This window comes from Numenius arquata, chromosome 9 (assembly GCF_964106895.1).
Source record: "Numenius arquata chromosome 9, bNumArq3.hap1.1, whole genome shotgun sequence".
Lineage (NCBI taxonomy): Eukaryota > Metazoa > Chordata > Aves > Charadriiformes > Scolopacidae > Numenius > Numenius arquata.
The window spans coordinates 26,469,238-26,486,733 of NC_133584.1; the positions used below are offsets into that span (position 1 = coordinate 26,469,238).

Below are 17,496 nucleotides of genomic sequence, written 5' to 3' on the forward strand. Positions count from 1 at the left end.
TTCTGCAGATCAGGAAGCAACCTTCTAGATTAAGCAAGTTGTCTGGGGGTTTAAAGGCTGTGGTAGGGTGGCAGGTCTTGGTCTTGGCTGTCATGGCCATCCTGCTCAAACCTGGCAGAAGAAAAATCCTGGCTTGAAGTGTCTGGAAAGCTGCAGAGAAAAATGGCTGGTGCTATCAATCTCCAGGATATCTGGAAGGGATGGACTGTCCCAGCACATCCTGTCTTATTCCTTGTTGTATCTTTACCTATTTCCACTTCTCCTCTCATTTATCTAATAAAAAGGTACGGTTAAAGCTGTAAGAGGTACGTTTAGGACCCAGCCAGTCACACAAAAAAATGGGTTCTCTCTTGGGTTCACCTGTTGCCCTGGTGAAGCTGTTGGGAGAAGCCGAGCTGATACTCCTCCACTTTTCTCATTAGGAATATGGCCTTGGAAAAAAAAAAAAAAAAAACCAAACGTCTTCTTACTCTTTAAACACCAGCTGTTCAATGTACACTGACAAAGTACGTTCATTTCTACCCACCCCCTTTGCTCTGTCTCCCTTCTGAGGGCTGTGCAGGCAGAGCCTCCTTCTCTGATGCAGGAAGGGACCACCTATTTGACTTAACTGCCCACTGGGAATATTTCCCAGGCTACCAACCCCGCAAAGAGATGAAATGTCACTTCAACTGATATTTTAGCAGCTCTGGATTGAGTAACAGTCCCTCCTCGGTGTGCCCATCCTCCCAGATCTTGGACTGCAGCACAGTGTCAGAAATACAACCCGGGTCTCTGTACCTCAGGTTCTTCTGTGATGTAAAGCGATATTTCCAGGAAAAGCCCAAAAACTGATCAGCGGAGAGTATCCAATCATTTCTTTAAAAAAAAAAAAAAAAAGTTAAAAAACAACCCCCCCAAAAAGAACAAGCAAGTCACAAGACAGACCCTCAGCTAATTTGGAAGATATTTTTCTATATGCACAGCACAAAAAAATGCCATACGTACCTGCTGCTCCATTGGATCTCCTTGGCTCTGGCTGGGTCCCTGCAGCCTGTGAGAGCCATCAGAGCTCAGGGACTGCCACCGGCACCGCCTGGGCAGCCTCACCACCCTCCCACCCTCACCAGGGTGCAGCAGAGGAGCTTGGGCTCAAGGGTTGGAGCAGCTCTAGGTTCGAGGAAACGAGACTCACTGAGCAGCAGCATGGGCCAGCCCCAGGAACAAGGAGCCCTAGATGCACCTTCATCAAGAGATGTCTGAAGGATCGAATGATTTTTCACCACGTTGAAGTCCTTGTGAGAATCTTCAATTAATCTTATTTCACGTAACGGATTCAATAGGTGTGTAAATAATCACCTCTTTTATCTACCTCTGAACAAAGACAACAAGCACTTGCCTGAACAGTAGGTGAACTCTGTGTGGCAACAGTGGACTGCAGCACCTGCTGTGGGCAGAAGGTTTTACATCCTCGTCTCATTAACTCGTGATTTATCTCTGAACCAAACCACCAATTTGTCTTTCTGCTTTCCCAGACCACATCCCTGGCCTGAGGAAGCCAGGCTCTACACCAGAGACTTCTCTTTTGACAGGGGAAGCAAGGGCTGGAATTTGGAGTAATAGTTGAGGACCTCTATGTCTTGCTGCAGTCCTTGGTGAATTGGGTATGGCCAGGGTTGATCAGGGAGCATCACTTGGACAGTAGCAGCTGTATTTCTTTCCGGACAGGGAAGACACAGGGGCTTGGAGCACCACAGCTGTGTATCTGTATTAGCTCTGCCCCAAGGAGCGTGTGTTGCACACTGATGTGCTGGGTGTTGTACAGCCCAGCCCCCTACACTCGTGTTTTTCTAAAACAGGAGCGTGGACAGTGCAAGGAGACCCTCCTGGGAAGCACAATAAGCCACAAGGAGCAGAGCAACAAGCCAGCGCTGTCACGATCAGCAGGGGGTTGGAGAGTGTATGGGGGCTGACAAGGGGAGCTCCCCAAAAAGGAGATGAAAGTGTAGGACTGTGACAAGTGGACATAGAGGGTGCCTGGAGCAACCTCACATCAAATCTGAGTGACACGAAGAAGGAAGGAGGGAGCCCCTGAAGTGCTCTTACATGTGCACATGCACAAAATCAGGCTGCTTATATATAATGAGAAAAAGAGATAATTCTCCTGGAGAGACTCCATGGAATGAAATGTGGTCAAACAACTTAGGAGAGAGACAGAAGGAGCCAGGGCTGATGGCTGAGGGAGGAAATCTTCCCCGTTCAAGTCACTATCCTGTGTGACACATGGCAAATGCCATTGGGTGCTTACCTCTCCCTGTACACTGGGCTTGGAGAGGGGGTGCAGGGTCCATGACTGTGTGCAGCACAGATGTTCTCATTAACATTATGCGTACCTCTCTATAGAATTGGAAGGTACCTGCTGATTTCCTTGTTTCCTTCTGGACTCTCCCCCAGGCCATGTTCGAGCTGGTTACTTCCGAAGCCTCCTATTACAAGAGTCTGAATCTGCTGGTGTCTCACTTCATGGAGAACGAACGTCTGAAAAAGATCTTACACCAGTCGGAGGCACACATCCTCTTCTCCAACGTCCTGGATGTCATGGCTGTTAGCGAGCGGTAAGACAACTGCTGCTGGATTTTTGACCAGCTGAACGGCATCGCTTTAGCTAACCTCATTTGTAGAGGGATGGAGAAGCTGACTAGGGGCAGTCTGTTACCCACTGTCTTTCCAAATTGCCCGTAGACACATTCATTGCTTTGAACCCCAAGGGCTTCATCTGGCAACTAGCTGGGACAGACAATTAACATGAGTGCTGGGTTTCTCATCTAGCTTCCTGTTGGACCTCGAGCAGCGGGTGGAGGAGAACATTGTGATCTCGGATGTGTGCGATATTGTCTACCAGCATACAGTTAATCACTTCTCCGTGTACATCACCTACGTCTCCAACCAGACCTACCAGGAGAGAGCTTACAAGCAGCTTCTGTGAGTTCCAGTGCTTGATGCTAAATTGTTCTGCAAAATTGTATAGGCCACAGATTTAGCTGTAATTTTGATATTTATGAGGAAGGGCTGGGTAGCACAGAAACAGGATTTCCCACTTCACGGGTTTTTCACTGTACCTATAAAAAGAAAAAAAACAATTAAAAGGCTTTATAGTAAGGGTGCTGTGATATAGTATGCAAGTAACATACCAAGTAAATTCAGAGCCAGCAGTTCTCAACTGTGGGAAATATTTATGGTCCACACAGGGGAGGGGACACTTGTGAAATGTATGTATTTTTAAACTGCAAGTAGAGGCAAGAGATTGAAAAGCCAAGAATCTAATACAGCTCTTTGATGACAAGAACAACCGTTGCTTTTCCCGAGCTTCTCAGCAAGGCATTTGACCTACCTGAAGTTGAGTATTTTTTTTCAGAACAACAAAATTTTCTTTAAAAAAAAAAAAAGGGGGCCCATTTTCTTCCCATTCTGGTGTTACGCAGACAGACCTAACCTAGGCCTCAGCATGTAATCTGAGATATTTTTGCAGCATTTTTCAAGTTTAGCAAATCTTCTGGTCCGGTAGGAATACTCTTATGCCAGCTCAAAACAAAGAGTGCCCTACAAGCTTGTCTCTCAGCTGGAGAATTAATTTTTCTTTAGTTACAGTGTCCTGGATTCTTTCAGGACAGCCCGTTGCACTTGCAGCACTGTATTTCTTCCCCAGAGCAGCAGCTGGTTCAGAGGAGTGTAACAAGCCCTAATCCTTTCCTTTCTCTGTGCTCCAGCTTTTGGGGCAAAAAAAAAAAAAAAACCAAAACAAAAAAACACTTTAAGGGGCCGCTGTTGAGCTTGGCCAACTGTTCTCTCCAAAAGGAGGGCACTGCAGGGTTTCCTTCCATCAGAAGTGAGCAGTGTAATTGCAGAATATAAACAATTTGCCTAGAGCTACTCGGAAGCAAAGCAGCAATAGGCTGGACATGTTGGAGATGGAGATATTCCTAGATATTAATCTAGAGAGCAGCATTCTTTTCATCTGCAGGAGAACCTAGAGCAAATTGAGAAGAATAGACTCCCTTCCACAGGCTCCTAGTTAGCTTGAGAATTTTGCAGCGCTTGGCTGAACGCGAAGCCTGAGGTGTGTCACCGTTCCCCCCCCAACTGGCTGTTCCTCAGACAGATGCAGGTCCATTCTGCTGTGGCTCTGGCGAGTCACACCGTCACACCAGTACCTGCTGCAGCCCGGAGAAATGCTTACAATGGCTTCTTTTGGATCGCTGCGAGTCACACAGGGGTAAAGGCAGGTTTTGCACAGTTAGCAGTGTCTTCTTAGTCGTGCTGCTTCTGCTAGCCAGGACTCCAGCGGTGTAAGTCCTCCTCAGGGCCCTGCAGTTGCCAAGAGGCGATGTCTTTGTGGCAGCTGGGGCTTGTGAGGCTGCTCCGTGCAGCTCAGCAATGCCCTCATCTGCCTCAAACACCATCAGGGAAGGCTGGAGCACAGCCCATGCCCTTCTCAGGCCATATAATGAATTCCATCCTCCGGCTAAGCAGGCAGGAGTAGCCAAGCTTGAGCTCTTTTGTGGCTTGCCTTGTTCTTACGACTGCGTGAATTTCACCTTGTCACAGAGTTCCAACTGTGTAAAAATATATAATTATGCCTCTGACTCATCTACTTGGACACACACCCCATTCACACACACCTACGCACGCAGCGTATGCTGCTGAGCTAGATGTGCTAACACATGTGAACACTACCATAGCTTGTACATTAAAAGTCTATTTTTTCCCTCCCTCAACACTATAAATAGTTCTAGATTTAAACTAAAATACACCTAGGAGCATCAAGCCCCCTCCTCCCTTCTTTTCTCCTATTGGGAGAGGCCAGAAAGATGCTGTCTCTGGGACCAAGCTGCTTTTGGATCATCAGCCACATACCAGAGTTGCAGGCAGGGTAGCACTCAAAGCCTTGACCTTCTCTCTCTCTCTCCTCTCAGCCAGGACAAGCCAGCTTTCCGGGAACTGATCTCACAGCTGGAGCTAGATCCCAAGTGCAAAGGCCTCTCCTTTTCTTCCTTCCTGATTCTGCCGTTTCAAAGGATCACTCGGCTCAAGCTGCTGGTGCAGGTAGGGTTTCGCTCCTCTCTCTCCCCCGAAGGTCTTCTGGATCACTCATGGAATTTTCCTTTTCAGCAGTTGTGAATGAGGCTTAGGTACAGCCACGTTCAAGACTCGAGGTGAATGAAGCCATTCCACAGAATCAGACATTCTCAACAGCTAAAAAAAAAAGATTTCGGTTGCTCAGAAACCATCCCCAGGTTAGCATTGAATTTGCCAGATAGCTTTTACTTAGCAAAAGACTTGAGGAGGAACTTTGTCGAGCTGCTAGAAGGGGTGGCAACAGCCCATCAGCCCAGCTGCCTGATGGTTTGGGTGCTGACTTGCAGATGAACGGTGCAGAACATGGGAATGCTCCATGTGTAATTCTCTACATCATGGTGGCTTGGACCAGGCTCCGTGAGCCATCTTCCCCCTGTGCTTGTCTAAACGCTGCACTGGAGAATGTGTTTCTGGGGATGAGAGAACAGCTCAGTCCCAAATGGTCTTATCCCACTGGGATTACCAATAGCACTGCCTGTTAGCGCCAGCTCTAGCTATTTTTATTTATTCATTTATATTTATGAAATAGGAGTCTGCCTGCTATATTTCTTTCAGACATAAAGTCAGATAGGAGCAGGTTTTAATGAAAAAGAGGAGGTAAGAGGTGAGAGTCACCGTACTCTGTCGCCTATCCCGTAATTAGGCTGATGGCCAGAAATAACTCTGAGGCTAGCAAAGACTTTTCTGTGCTGTCAAATTGGGATCAGAGTTAACACAGCCTTTCCTCCCCCTGCAGAATATTTTGAAGAAAGTGGAAGAGAAGTCTGACAGGGAAACCACTGCCTTGGATGCACACAAAGAGCTGGAAACAGTAAGTTTGAATGAGCTAACGAAGGCCATTAAGATTAAACTATCATGCTCAGTTCCCCCCTCCAGAAAAACACCTACAAACTATATTCGCTCCTGGAACTGTCCCTTTGAATCCTGTCACTGTGTTTCAAGAATAATTTTCTTATCTTAAGCCTTCCTCCCTCTCAAAGATGGACTAATCTAGCAGCACTTAGATGTCAGTGATGAGGAATCCCCTGCTAACAACAGATGTGTATATTTCCGCTGTAGTAAAGGGCAGAAAGAATGTTTTCCCTCGGGGTCCTCCATGAATACAAACTGTTTTTGCAGATACCTGAAGGTGATGGATCCCGCTGGGACGTGTAATTAGCGGCAACAGGCAGCAGAGTACAACTGTGTCAGGTTTCCTCCAATACAGCACACTGCTTCTTCTGACCTAGAATAACAGTTTCTTAATGAAGTACTCAAGCTTGCTTTTAGCCCTCTCTCCCCTGAAGCTGGTGTTCCGTTGTGCTAGTTACTGCTGTGTACAAAACACCAGGAAGGCATCGGAATGTTTTCCATCTGGGCTGTTCCTGACATGGTCAAACAGGGCGATCCCACCTCCTGGCTACGTATCTGAATGATCTGGACATAGCTGGTGGCTGCGTGGGCTGGGACAGAGTGGTGGAACCCTTCTCTGGCGGAAGCTTGGAACACCTCTTGAATCTTGTCATTCAACATAAGTATTTGAAATTGAAAACTTTGATAGAACATCAGTGTGAGGATATGGTTGCAGCTTCCGACGGAAACACCAGAACAAAATGAGCTCTTGGACTTGCCCTGAACTAGTCTAGGAGGTGTACGCTTTGGAGATCACTAGGGATAAAGACAGAGACCTTAGCAATGAAGCATGCTCTGCATTAGTTAGTATTTGCAGGATCCTTCATGGCGTATCTGGTAGCCAGTTGCTTTTCCATTGGTCAAAAGCCTGAGGAAAGCTGTTGCTTTAGTATGCAGATGACTACAACTGCTGATGGAAAAATGCTCTTTCTATATTCAGCTGTCAGGGACTCGTGATCAATTTCATAACTCCCTTTCCGTGGTTACTTATCTGAAAATGTTTTAAGTTTAGATGCCTATGTCCAGCAGGGTGCAAGCATCACAACAGAGACCATCGGGTGGTTATTTTCTTTATAGATATCCTATTTGATAGGTAGGAGCTGATCACGGTTTCAGTTGCTGATATTCTGGTGGATTTTGAGTAGCAGAAACAGAGCACAAAGCAGAGCTTGTTCTCCAACGTCATTTTTCTCCCTAGCCAGTTCTCGAGAGAGTTGCTCCTTATGAAACAGGCAATGGCATCTAGGTTAAGGTCCCTGTAACAGGGTAGTGCCTGCACATTGGTTGTGGTTTTTCAGTTAAAAGTTTATACTCAGAACACAGCTGGGCTCTGTGTGATGAATGTCTCCTTTCCCGGGACATTTCAGAGCCTTGGCATCTGGTGCTGCTTGGCAGAACCACAGCTTTGGCTTCTTCAAAGTGAGGATCTTTGGATTCTTTCTCTTCTCGAAGATGATACTGTGCCTGTACCTCGTTTCAAGTGTTGAGGAGGAGAAAGATGAGATATGTGGTGTGTCAGGATCTGGCAAACGAGCTGTTCCCTTTGCCGAGCAACCAGGAGTGTTGCTTAATACTGTCTGGTTTGGTAACAGTGCAGCCATTTAACATGTCCTCTGATAGTCAGCTTCCTGCTATAACATCATCTGGGTGTTTTGGGGGTTTTGTTGGGTTGTTTTTTTTTTTCTTTTTTCTTTTATTTTTCATGCAAATGCAGCACTGGTAGAAGAGCTTGGTTTGGTCAATTCCTGCACTTACCCTGTCACAGGCCTTTCTCTGCTGTCGGTCATCACTTACCTGCTTAAGGCCAGTGGAGGCAAATCTTTCTACTCTTATTTTTTCCCAGGTGGTGAAAGCATGTAACGAAGGCGTCAGGAAGATGAGCCGAACAGAGCAAATGATCAGCATCCAGAAGAAGCTGGAATTCAAGATCAAGGTATGAGCAATAGGCTGGTAACCCTTTGCAGACAGCGAGCCAACAGTGTCCGGGTGTTGTGCGTGCGGACATGGCAGCAGTAAGCTTGTTGCACTCCTCTTAGCGAGTGTTCAGTGGTGGCCTGGTCCGCGCTGTCCCCCTCCGAAGCCTTTGGCTCTTCCCTCTCACCTCTCTTCAAAATCCAGGTCAGCTTTCAGCTATTATTTTACATGACAAATGACATTAAAGGAAAATGAAAGCTACAAAGCAAAGCGCTTCAAAGACAGAAAATACCATAAATTAAGATTGTCCCACCATTTTGATTCATCTCTGTGTTTATACATTATGTACAGTCTCTAATTACCTACTGATGATCTATTTTGGCTCCACTCAGGGAATGGCTGAGTCAATATTTAGGGGTGTCTGACCAGATCTCATTTAATATATGCTGTGAAACTCCAGTGCTAAGTAGAATGTTGCCATTTCTTTTCTTGAGTGCTATGGAAATGCTTCTCAGATCTGTCTGCTTCACACATTTTAAGGAGGATAATTAGCTTCCCAGCAACATTTTACGTACCTGGACAACCGAAACAAAGAAATTTAGAGACTGGTCTTCTGAGAATTTGATTTTCCAGAGCGCTTTATGAGCGTGTGAGGGCTAGACCACAGTCCAGAGGACAGTGGTAGATTGGGGTAGCCACAAGACTGCCTTCATCTCTTGTGAAGCTGAGGCTGTACTGACAGGCAGGAGCTGGTTCGTCCCTGCAGCAGGTCCTCCTTGGGCACTGGTGCAGGCAGGGCTTCTCTGCTGAAAGAGTTGCGGAAGGAAAGACTGTGCCACCAGGCATGCGACAGACACAGGGAGGGAGTGAAGGTGGGAAGAGTAGCAGTTAAGCTGATATTTTCCAATAGTTCAGTCATTTGACTGGAAGCATAGTGTTCTTCTGATATAAGATGTGCTTTGTTCTGGGCTTCTTGTTTTTAACACAATGTGTGGTAAAACTCTAGCAGAAGTGCTGTGGTGGCTGCACGGGTAGTATCTCCTCCTGGCTGGGACAGACCCAACCAGTGAGAACCCATTCAACCTGGGTTTTTTGTAGCCAAAAAGCCAAGTACATGTGTCGTGGTTTCGGCCTAATTTACCAAAACCAGACCGACAGATGGCCCTCCCCCCTCCTTCTCCCCTCCCCCAAAAGAGGAGAGAGGAGGAGAAAGAGATAAGGAGATTCAGAAGTTTAGAATGAACTAAACTACTTTAATGAAGAATTAATATTAAAATAAAAATAAAGAAGAAAATAATGAAATAGATACAATATATACAAAACCGTATCAAGCTCCCAGGATGACAGTCAAGTCACCGGCAGGCACTGGGGAAGTCCCAGACTGGACTCAGTGATGAATGGGAACTGGATTCCAGCTCTGGAGTCAGGAACACACGGATCGGGATCAAAGGCAGATGAACAGAGTCCTCTCTGGACGTCGGCCATCGCAGGAAGGGGCTGACCCTTTGATCCCTCAGCTTTTATACTGAGCATGGGGCAGATGGGATGGAATACCCCAGTTGGTCAGGTTTGGGTCACCTCTCCTGTCCACTCCTCCCCACCGATGTGACCCCTCTACGTTTTTTCCGTTTCCGACCCTCTAAGGGGCAAATAACGAAATTGGCTGACCTTGGTTGTTATAGCAATAAGTATAAGCAAGGGCCTCCCTGCACACCATCCCTTGGCATGGAGCACAAACATCGGTCTTATCATTCTGAGAACGAGCAGTTTTCTCCACAATATGCCGTTAATTTCAGAGAGTTAGAGGAGGCCTAGCTAGGATGTAAAGTTACAGAACAGAAAATTGGTTCAGTTTTACTTCAAACCGGGACAACATGTTTTTTGAAAGTCAGTCTCCTGGGCCAGAAAGGCTCAGCCCAGGTGATGAGACCTGGGATTCCCCCAGAGACAGATCGGGCTGTGCAGGGCATAGCCTGGTGTTTGAATCCAGCACTTGGCACTCCAGCATCATCGTCCTGGAGTGTTTCTTCATTCTGGGGCCCTGCTGTGTCCCTGTCTGAGCTCTGTTACACCCTGTGCCGGGCTGCAGTGGGGATGGCAGAGCACTCTGTCCTGCTCTGCAAGGTGTGGTGATGAGAGCTCACTATGCTTCCTTCTGCATCTCCTGTTGCTTTCGGCATCTCAACCACATAAGCCCATGGGTTTTTTGCTGCTGCTTTCCTGATCTTTGCCATCTTTTCCTCACTTCTAGTCTGTGCCCATCATCTCTCACTCCCGCTGGCTGTTGAAGCAAGGGGAATTGCAGCAAATGAATGGTCCAAAGACATCACGAACACTTCGCACCAAGAAACTCTTCAGAGAAATTTACTTGTTCCTTTTCAATGATCTGCTGGTCATTTGCCGGCAAATTCCTGGGTGAGTGCAAAATGTGGGTAGTACGTGGGGTGCATCATTAGTCCTGTTTGTCCCTGGGTTTAACCAAGCTGTGATGCTGTGCCCCAATCCCGTCCCCCAGGCACGGGGAGGGCATCCTGGCCTGACCTGTACACCCCCCCCTCCAGCAGTCACCTTGCCTCGGAGCACAGTTGACTCTTCATGGGTGGTACAGCGCTCTCCAGCTGAAAATTTGTGGCAAACAGGACTTGAACAGATTCCAGGCCAGGTCTCCCAGCAGGGTAAAGGAGCAGGTATCCTTCTGCGGAGTGGCAGTGAGCTACGTCCACTGGTGGGCTGGCCCAGGAGGCTTGCCTTCCTGTCAGGAAGTGATTTTTGACTCATCCCTGCCTGAAGAACAGCTCAGAGTTAGTCAGTTAAACTTCTAAGAAAGCAGGCTAGAAAATCTGAGCAGCAGGGAGGAGTATAAATCCAGGCCTGAGGCTAGCGGTTATATTTGACGTAGTGTAACCTGCCTCAGGAGGAGGAGGACATCATCATGCTTAGGACTATGTCTTGTGCAACCAGACACTAGTGAAATACAACGGCACAAACAGACGGGTCCCAGAGAACAGCGCGTTCTTTGTAGCATTAACTAGGCTCACCGGTAGAGAGCATCTCACTGGTCCAACCTTTCTAATAAACATGTCGCCGCAGTGTCTGTACGCCTGGAAATATTTTGCTTCTGCGGCAGCCTGTATCCGGAAAACACAGAGGCATTTTACAAACAGGAATGAATTAAGCCTCACAGTCCCCTTTGAGGGAGAACTCCCTGGGTTTTGTACCTGGGGAGCTCAGACAGAGCGAGAAACTTGTTCTAGGCCACGCGGGGTGCCAAAGGCAGAGCAAGGAGAGGGTCTCTTGCTTTGCGGTGGGTTTTCGTAGCCACCCACTCATCCCTTCCCACAGCAGGGCAACTTTTATCCTCCTTCCATACAAAGCTTCCATGTTTGTGTCTGTGTCCCCAGTATACTGGTCTGTGTCCCCAGTACAGTTCTGGGTGGCTGAAGCCAAAGTCCCCTGGGATAACTGCAGTTTTTCCTAATCTTCTAACCTCTCCCAGGGACAAGTACCAAGTGTTTGACTCGGCTCCTCGGGGGCTTCTTCGGGTAGAAGAGTTAGAAGACCAGGGGCAGAGTTTGGCCAACGTCTTCATCCTGAGGCTGCTGGAGAATGCAGATGACCGGGAGGCCAGCTACATGCTGAAGGCATCGTCCCAGTGAGTACAGCAGTCACCCTGCCCGCGCTCAGCACTGCTCTCTCTCCTTGTAGGGTCCCACTGCTCGCCCTACAAGCCCTCTCTGCCCAGCACGGCTCTCCCGGCCCTGCCTTCGGTCTCCCTGACTGAAGGCACTAGTGAAACCAGGCAGGTTTCTCTCCTATATGATCTATTTGTAGCATCTAGGGTGGAAGATGGATAGGTACTCTGGATGCTGAGGCAGAGAGGTCAGAAATCAGCCCTGGCACAGGAGTCTAACTAATTTACAGCCCGAAGCATAACGCAGAAAGTAAAAGCAAGCAGGATGTACGCTGTGCAAACTCCAGTGGTTCAGCTGGCTCCCCGCAAAGATCAAGGCCCTGCCTGACCAGCCCCGTGAAGCAAAGTGGCTCCTGCCCGTAGGCAAAGCTGGAGAAGATGCCTCTTCCTCAGCACCTTCCACAGCCGGTGCCGATCTCACGCAGCCCTTCTGTTGCTCGGGGCCTCCTTGTCTCCCTGGATACAGGTTTTTTTGGCTCACTGATTTTTCACTTCAGGCTCCAACAAGCTCAGACCAGGCAAATGATTCAGCTGCGCTAACACGGACCTGATTGTTTCAGAGCTCGGGGCACGGCTTTCTCATTGACCCAAACCTTACTAGGCCCACAGTTTCTAGGCACAGCATCTGTGCTGTTATAGGTGTACATGCATCACCAGCTAAAAAACGACCAGAGATGATGCACACCCCCCAGCTTGATGCTACTTTGCTGTCAGTTGGCCAGCATTTGACATCCATATCCCTTAACGAAGGCCAGTCCCGGCTGGGACCACATCCTGCTGCCCACCCTGACCCACCCCCCCCCAGGACAGAGCAGCACGGGCGTCAGGAAGACGAGCCCCCCTGCACAGTGAGGAACTGCACCTTCTCCCCAGACACGTGACTACAGCTTTGCTGTACCAAAAATAGAGATGTCAGTCACGTTATGCAGGGCAAACGCACGTTTGACGTCTGTGAGGCTGAGCTGTGCAGAGAACGATAAACCAGGGCAGGGTTTGCCTCAGCTCAGGGAAGGCAGTTGCAGTTCTGTTCCTCTGCATCCTGACCTGTCCTTCTAGATGGCCACAGTGAGCGTGTGGTCCCGCACATGGTTGCCAACAGGTCTCGTGCGCTGAGGTATGATGAAGGCTGCAGGGTGCTCTTCCAGAGCTGCAGGGATGATCAGGACACAAACTGGAAAGCTGAAGAATTAGAAGAGATAAGTGGGTGCCGAACAGACACGGCTGCATCTGTTCCTCAGCTCCTGCAGCATTTCCCAGCTCTGAACCCGTACAGCAGTGATGACCTGCTTGGTGGCAGCTTGCAGCTAATGCCGTGGGTGGGCTCCACCAGGAGCTGGCAAGTGCATTTGGACACAGCTGGTGGCAGAGGCAGGACTGGAGCACAGGCAGAGGCTCCTCACAAGCTGAGAGGGGCTGGGGGCAGGATCCAAAGAGCCCTGCAAGGAGTTGTGCGCAAGGCCAGCCTGCAGATAGGGCCACAAGCACAGTACAACCCTCAGTTTGTTCTCTGCGTGCCAACCCCTCAGCGCACAGGGCCCTCATCCTGCACATCTTCGTGGCCTGAGGGGCTGCACTCAACTGGCAGCTTTCAGGTGTTTTCACTGGCCCTTGGCATCAGGCTTCAGTCCCAAAGCACAAGGTATTCCCAGCCCTGCAGATCAGCCTGACAGCACTCGTCCTTCACATCTCCCTTTTAGGCCTCTCTCCTCCCAGAAGACACTCTGGTGGCTTCAGATGTGTGTCAAATGCAGGCTTTAAAACTACCAGTCTGAGAAGGTAGAAAGTTCTGTCTCCCCCAGGGCCGGGAGCACAGCTGCTCCCCCAGGCAGGAGCTGGAGCCAGTGAAGATGCGCTGCCCCGTTTCCAAGCGGGGCTGAAGGAAGCCTCCAGGGAGGGACAGGGCCTGGGGCTTCTCCAGCGCCTGTGAAATCTTCAGCCACCCTCCTGCTGCAGGTTTTGCCTAACAGCGTGCTGGATCTGGCAACGTGTCCACATGGGCCTGTTGTCTCATCCGCTGCCAGGCGAGGGGTACCCTGGGTATGCCGCAGCGTTCGTCTGCAGGAGAATTAATCAGCTCTGCCCTTTAAACGTTCCCGCATGGCAGCTGTGGGAATAAATGGTTCCTTTAACTGCTTTTCTCCAGGAAGAATCCCTCCTATTGACCCAGCTCAGCCAGGAGCTGCCTTTGCTGGTTAGAGCTCAGGGGATGCCAGGCCCCCCACCTGGCTGCTGGCTCTCTGAAACTGGGCTGCTCCCCAAAGGGGTGTCCTGCTGCTTGGGGGGGGGACAGCCAGCATGGGGGCCTGCAGCAACAGGGCACAGAACACTGTGACACGCGTGACCTCCCAACCCGTGTCCCCTGAAGGGGGTCTCAGCATCACCAGTGAGTCCAGGACCCCAGGGGGGCAGGCAGGAAAGGGCTGCGAGAAGAAGAATTAGGAGCCCAGGGCAGGAGAGCTGGGTTCCCTACCACTGTCCCGTGCTCATGGCCTCTGTTTGTCTCCCCTATCCAGGAGTGAAATGAAGCGCTGGATGATTTCGCTGGCCCCAAACCGAAGAACCAAGTTCGTTTCGTTTACATCCAGACTTGTTGGTAAGAGACAGAGCATGGGAGCGGGGAGCTCTTCAACCCTACCCCAGGGCACCTTCTTCCACCCTGATCTCAGTCCAGCCCCAGGCCTGGGGCCTCTGCCTAACCCTTTCCCTGGGTTCCTCTCTTGTGTTTCCATTATCGATACCCCCTTGTCTCTGGGCCTGGCACTCACTTTGCTCCCCTCCAACCTTGGGCTGGGCTGCAGCAGCTCCTCCTCCCACCCACACTGCTCATGGGGTGGCACTGTGGTGGTGATGTGCACCCAGCTCCCATCCCCACATAGGTGCTCCCCCTGGTCCCTGTGGCTGGGGCACCCTTTGGCCCTCTGGGGGGTTTCTTACCAGACCAGAGCTCACAGTGCTGTCTCGCAGCGGGCTCCATCCCCATCCATCCCTCACTCCCACCCTGTTCCCCGGCAGACTGTCCACAGATCCAGTGCGTCCACCCATACGTGGCCCAGCAGCCGGATGAGCTGTCCCTAGAGCTGGCTGACGTCCTCAACATCCTGGACAAGACAGACGACGGTACGGGGGATGGGCTGAGGCTGGGTGGGAGTCCCTGTGTGAGGGTGAGGAACACTGTAGGCAGGTGGCTGTCGAGCAGACAGGAGGGGTCGTCCTGCCAGGAGAGACCCTGGCATCGGCATCGCAGCCGAGAGCGCTACTGCCTCCTCCTAAAGCTTAGCAAATCCAGACTGCCCCGAGCCGTGGCAGTGCTGGCACAGCCACCCTGGCGCTGGCTGTGGGCCATGGCAGGGCTGGCACAGCCACCCCAGATGTAACCGAGAGCTGTTCTTACCTTGATGATGCTTCACAGCCACCTGGTCCTGGTCTCCGGGGGGCACTTGTAGCTGGTGAGCTCAGTCACTTTGGGTCTCTGCTGTGGACCGCTCCTTTGGCGTCAGGGCCAGTGCAGAGCACTCGGGGGGCAGCAGTGCCCACTTTCTGCTGGCCAGTTGACCAAACACAGTGCTGCTCAGGCGAGCGGGCCTCCTTGGCTAGATTTACAAACTGGGGCCGCTCCAGCACAGGCCTCTGAGCAGCTTCCAGAAAGCACTGCCAACTCCGTGGGCTCTTCCCAGCACAGTCAACTGTCCCAGTGCAGGAGCAAGGGCTGGTCCTTCCCTGTTGATGCCTGTCTCTGTCTCTGCTCAGGCTGGATATTTGGGGAGCGTCTTCATGACCAGGAGAGGGGCTGGTTCCCCAGTTCTATGGGGGAGGAGATCCTGAACCCCAAAATCCGAGCCCAGAACTTGAAGGAGTGTTTCCGGGTGCACAAGTCGGATGACAGTCAGCGGAGGAAACTGGGCAGCAGAAACCGCCAATGACCGCTGTCGTCTCCGAGCGTCCGGAGCGGGGCAGAGGATGCCAGCTGGGAGGAGGTGGTGGTGGCGGCACCGTGGGCCGTGGTGCAGGACCTGGCGTGCCAGACCTGGCACACGCACCCCTGAACAAACAGACTGTAGCTCCTGGGCTCCCCACTGCGCTTCCCGCGGCACCGATCCTTCCCTGGAGGTCAGTGCTTCGAACTGGCTAAAATAACCCCTTTCCAGGTATTCTGTAAAGCCCCAAAGAGCACGAGCCAAATGGACACAGCCCAAAGGCCACCGGGTGCCGGCCAGCTGACCCCCATTCCCTGCACGTGTGCTGGCTGGAGCCAGGTCAGGCTGCTTGGGAGAGGCACGTGGCCACAAATGTCACCAAGTAATTAACGTCGCCCAGTTTGAGCCCTTGCAGCTCGTCGCTGCTTTCCGAGTTTGGGGCCCTCCTAAAACCATTTCAGTTTCTACCCCTGTGAGATGCAGAGGGGCTGTCTCGCCGCCCCAGGCTGGGACAAGCCCCAGGAATTCCACACCTCCCCGGTCCTGCTGCAAAGCCTGTGGGCCCATTCCCATCGGCAGTCCCTCAATCTGCTTCCAGTCCAAGGCTCCGAAATGCTCCATGCCCAGCCCCACTCCACCAGCAGCCCAACCTTGCCAGCCCTGACCCACATCTCTGCAAGCTCGATGGCCTCAAAGCACATCTGGGCCCTGCCCCACAGCTCACCCCCTCTTCCACAGCCTGCACCCCTTCCCCCCACCCCAAAGAGCCACTGCAGAATCTGGCACCACGGCCTTTCCCCATGGATCCAGCACTCACCAGTGGGGAGGCACAGGGCGGGGGGGCTATGCCAGTGCCTCCCCGCACACCCACCACCGACCACGGGAGCACCAGCAGACCCCAGCTGCCACGGCAACAGGACGGTGACATTACCCCCCTGGAGCTGTTGTCCCGCCATCGCTGTCTGCATGCTCGTAAACCCACACCACCCAGCTGCGCGCACAACCTGCGTGCGCACAACCCCTGTACAGGCTCACCTCCCTGTGTATATGCACACCCACCGTCGCCAGCGGAGACGGATCGTCACTTCTTTCCGGCTGTGGCACTGAGCATCGCATGAAGCCCAGGGCACAGCACTGAGACCGGCCAGGGGACGGACCCACGACAGCCGCCTGTTGTTCAACTGCCTCGCTCCCAACAGTCCCACGCGTGGCCACAGCCAAGGGCTTCTTAGCCACAGGCTGTTGCCGAGCTGCGGCCAGCATCTGTCAGGGAAATCGATTATTTGGCATCATTCTGTAACGCTGCAAAGGAGAGTCTTCCAGGCGCTGTGGCCTGTGCTGCTGTACGGTTGCGCTTGAGAAGGGGATGGAGAACAGCTGCTGATGGAGCCACACACCAGCCACGGAGCACAACCTCACCGGTGGCGGCGTGGGGAGGAAGCAGGACACCGGGGAGCAGAGGGAGGGGGGTTCTGGCGCTTGTCTTTGGGCCACCTGCGCCCAGGTCACATGTGGGGTGTGCAGTGTGAGGCCAGACCCAGCTGAGGGAGGGCCAGGGCTGTCCTTGGGGCTGTCCTTACTGTCACCACAGCCCTGGGACAGCCGGCCCAGAGTCAGCTCTGCACTAGGGGTGCTGCAGCCAGCCCCCAGGACCAAACTGGTGGGAGCTGCAGTGAAAGGAGAGTGAAGGCCTTCCCCAGCTCAGTGCCACCATGCTTGTATGTGACAACAGCCAGCAGGGCTGTCCCTGCCCAGGCCACCCGTAGCACCCCAGGGAGAGGGCCCCATGGCAGCTCACACCAGCCGGAGCCTCCCGGCCACCTGCCACTGCGCCCAGCCCAGAGCTGGGGGGCCAGGAAGGAACCACAGCTTCCAGTCTGGTGGGTCAGGTTCATTCAATGGGGACACCCCAGGCCAGGCCTTCCCCCACCCCCAACAGCACCTCACAGCCAGCTCAGGGTCCAGACCTTG

The 17,496-nt window shown here is 51.7% G+C and overlaps 1 protein-coding gene across 1 annotated transcript in view; it reads left to right on the top strand.

Moving 5' to 3' along the window:
• Positions 1-15,531, top strand: part of NGEF (neuronal guanine nucleotide exchange factor) — a 39,675-nt gene extending 24,144 nt beyond the window's left edge. The window contains exons 6-15 of the mRNA XM_074153727.1: positions 2,434-2,594; positions 2,809-2,961; positions 4,953-5,082; positions 5,852-5,926; positions 7,850-7,939; positions 10,172-10,335; positions 11,417-11,572; positions 14,125-14,204; positions 14,624-14,728; positions 15,359-15,531. Coding sequence (XP_074009828.1) covers positions 2,434-2,594; positions 2,809-2,961; positions 4,953-5,082; positions 5,852-5,926; positions 7,850-7,939; positions 10,172-10,335; positions 11,417-11,572; positions 14,125-14,204; positions 14,624-14,728; positions 15,359-15,531 — 1,287 coding nt within the window. The remainder of the gene's footprint in view (positions 1-2,433; positions 2,595-2,808; positions 2,962-4,952; positions 5,083-5,851; positions 5,927-7,849; positions 7,940-10,171; positions 10,336-11,416; positions 11,573-14,124; positions 14,205-14,623; positions 14,729-15,358) is intronic.
• The last annotated feature ends 1,965 nt before the right edge of the window (positions 15,532-17,496 follow it).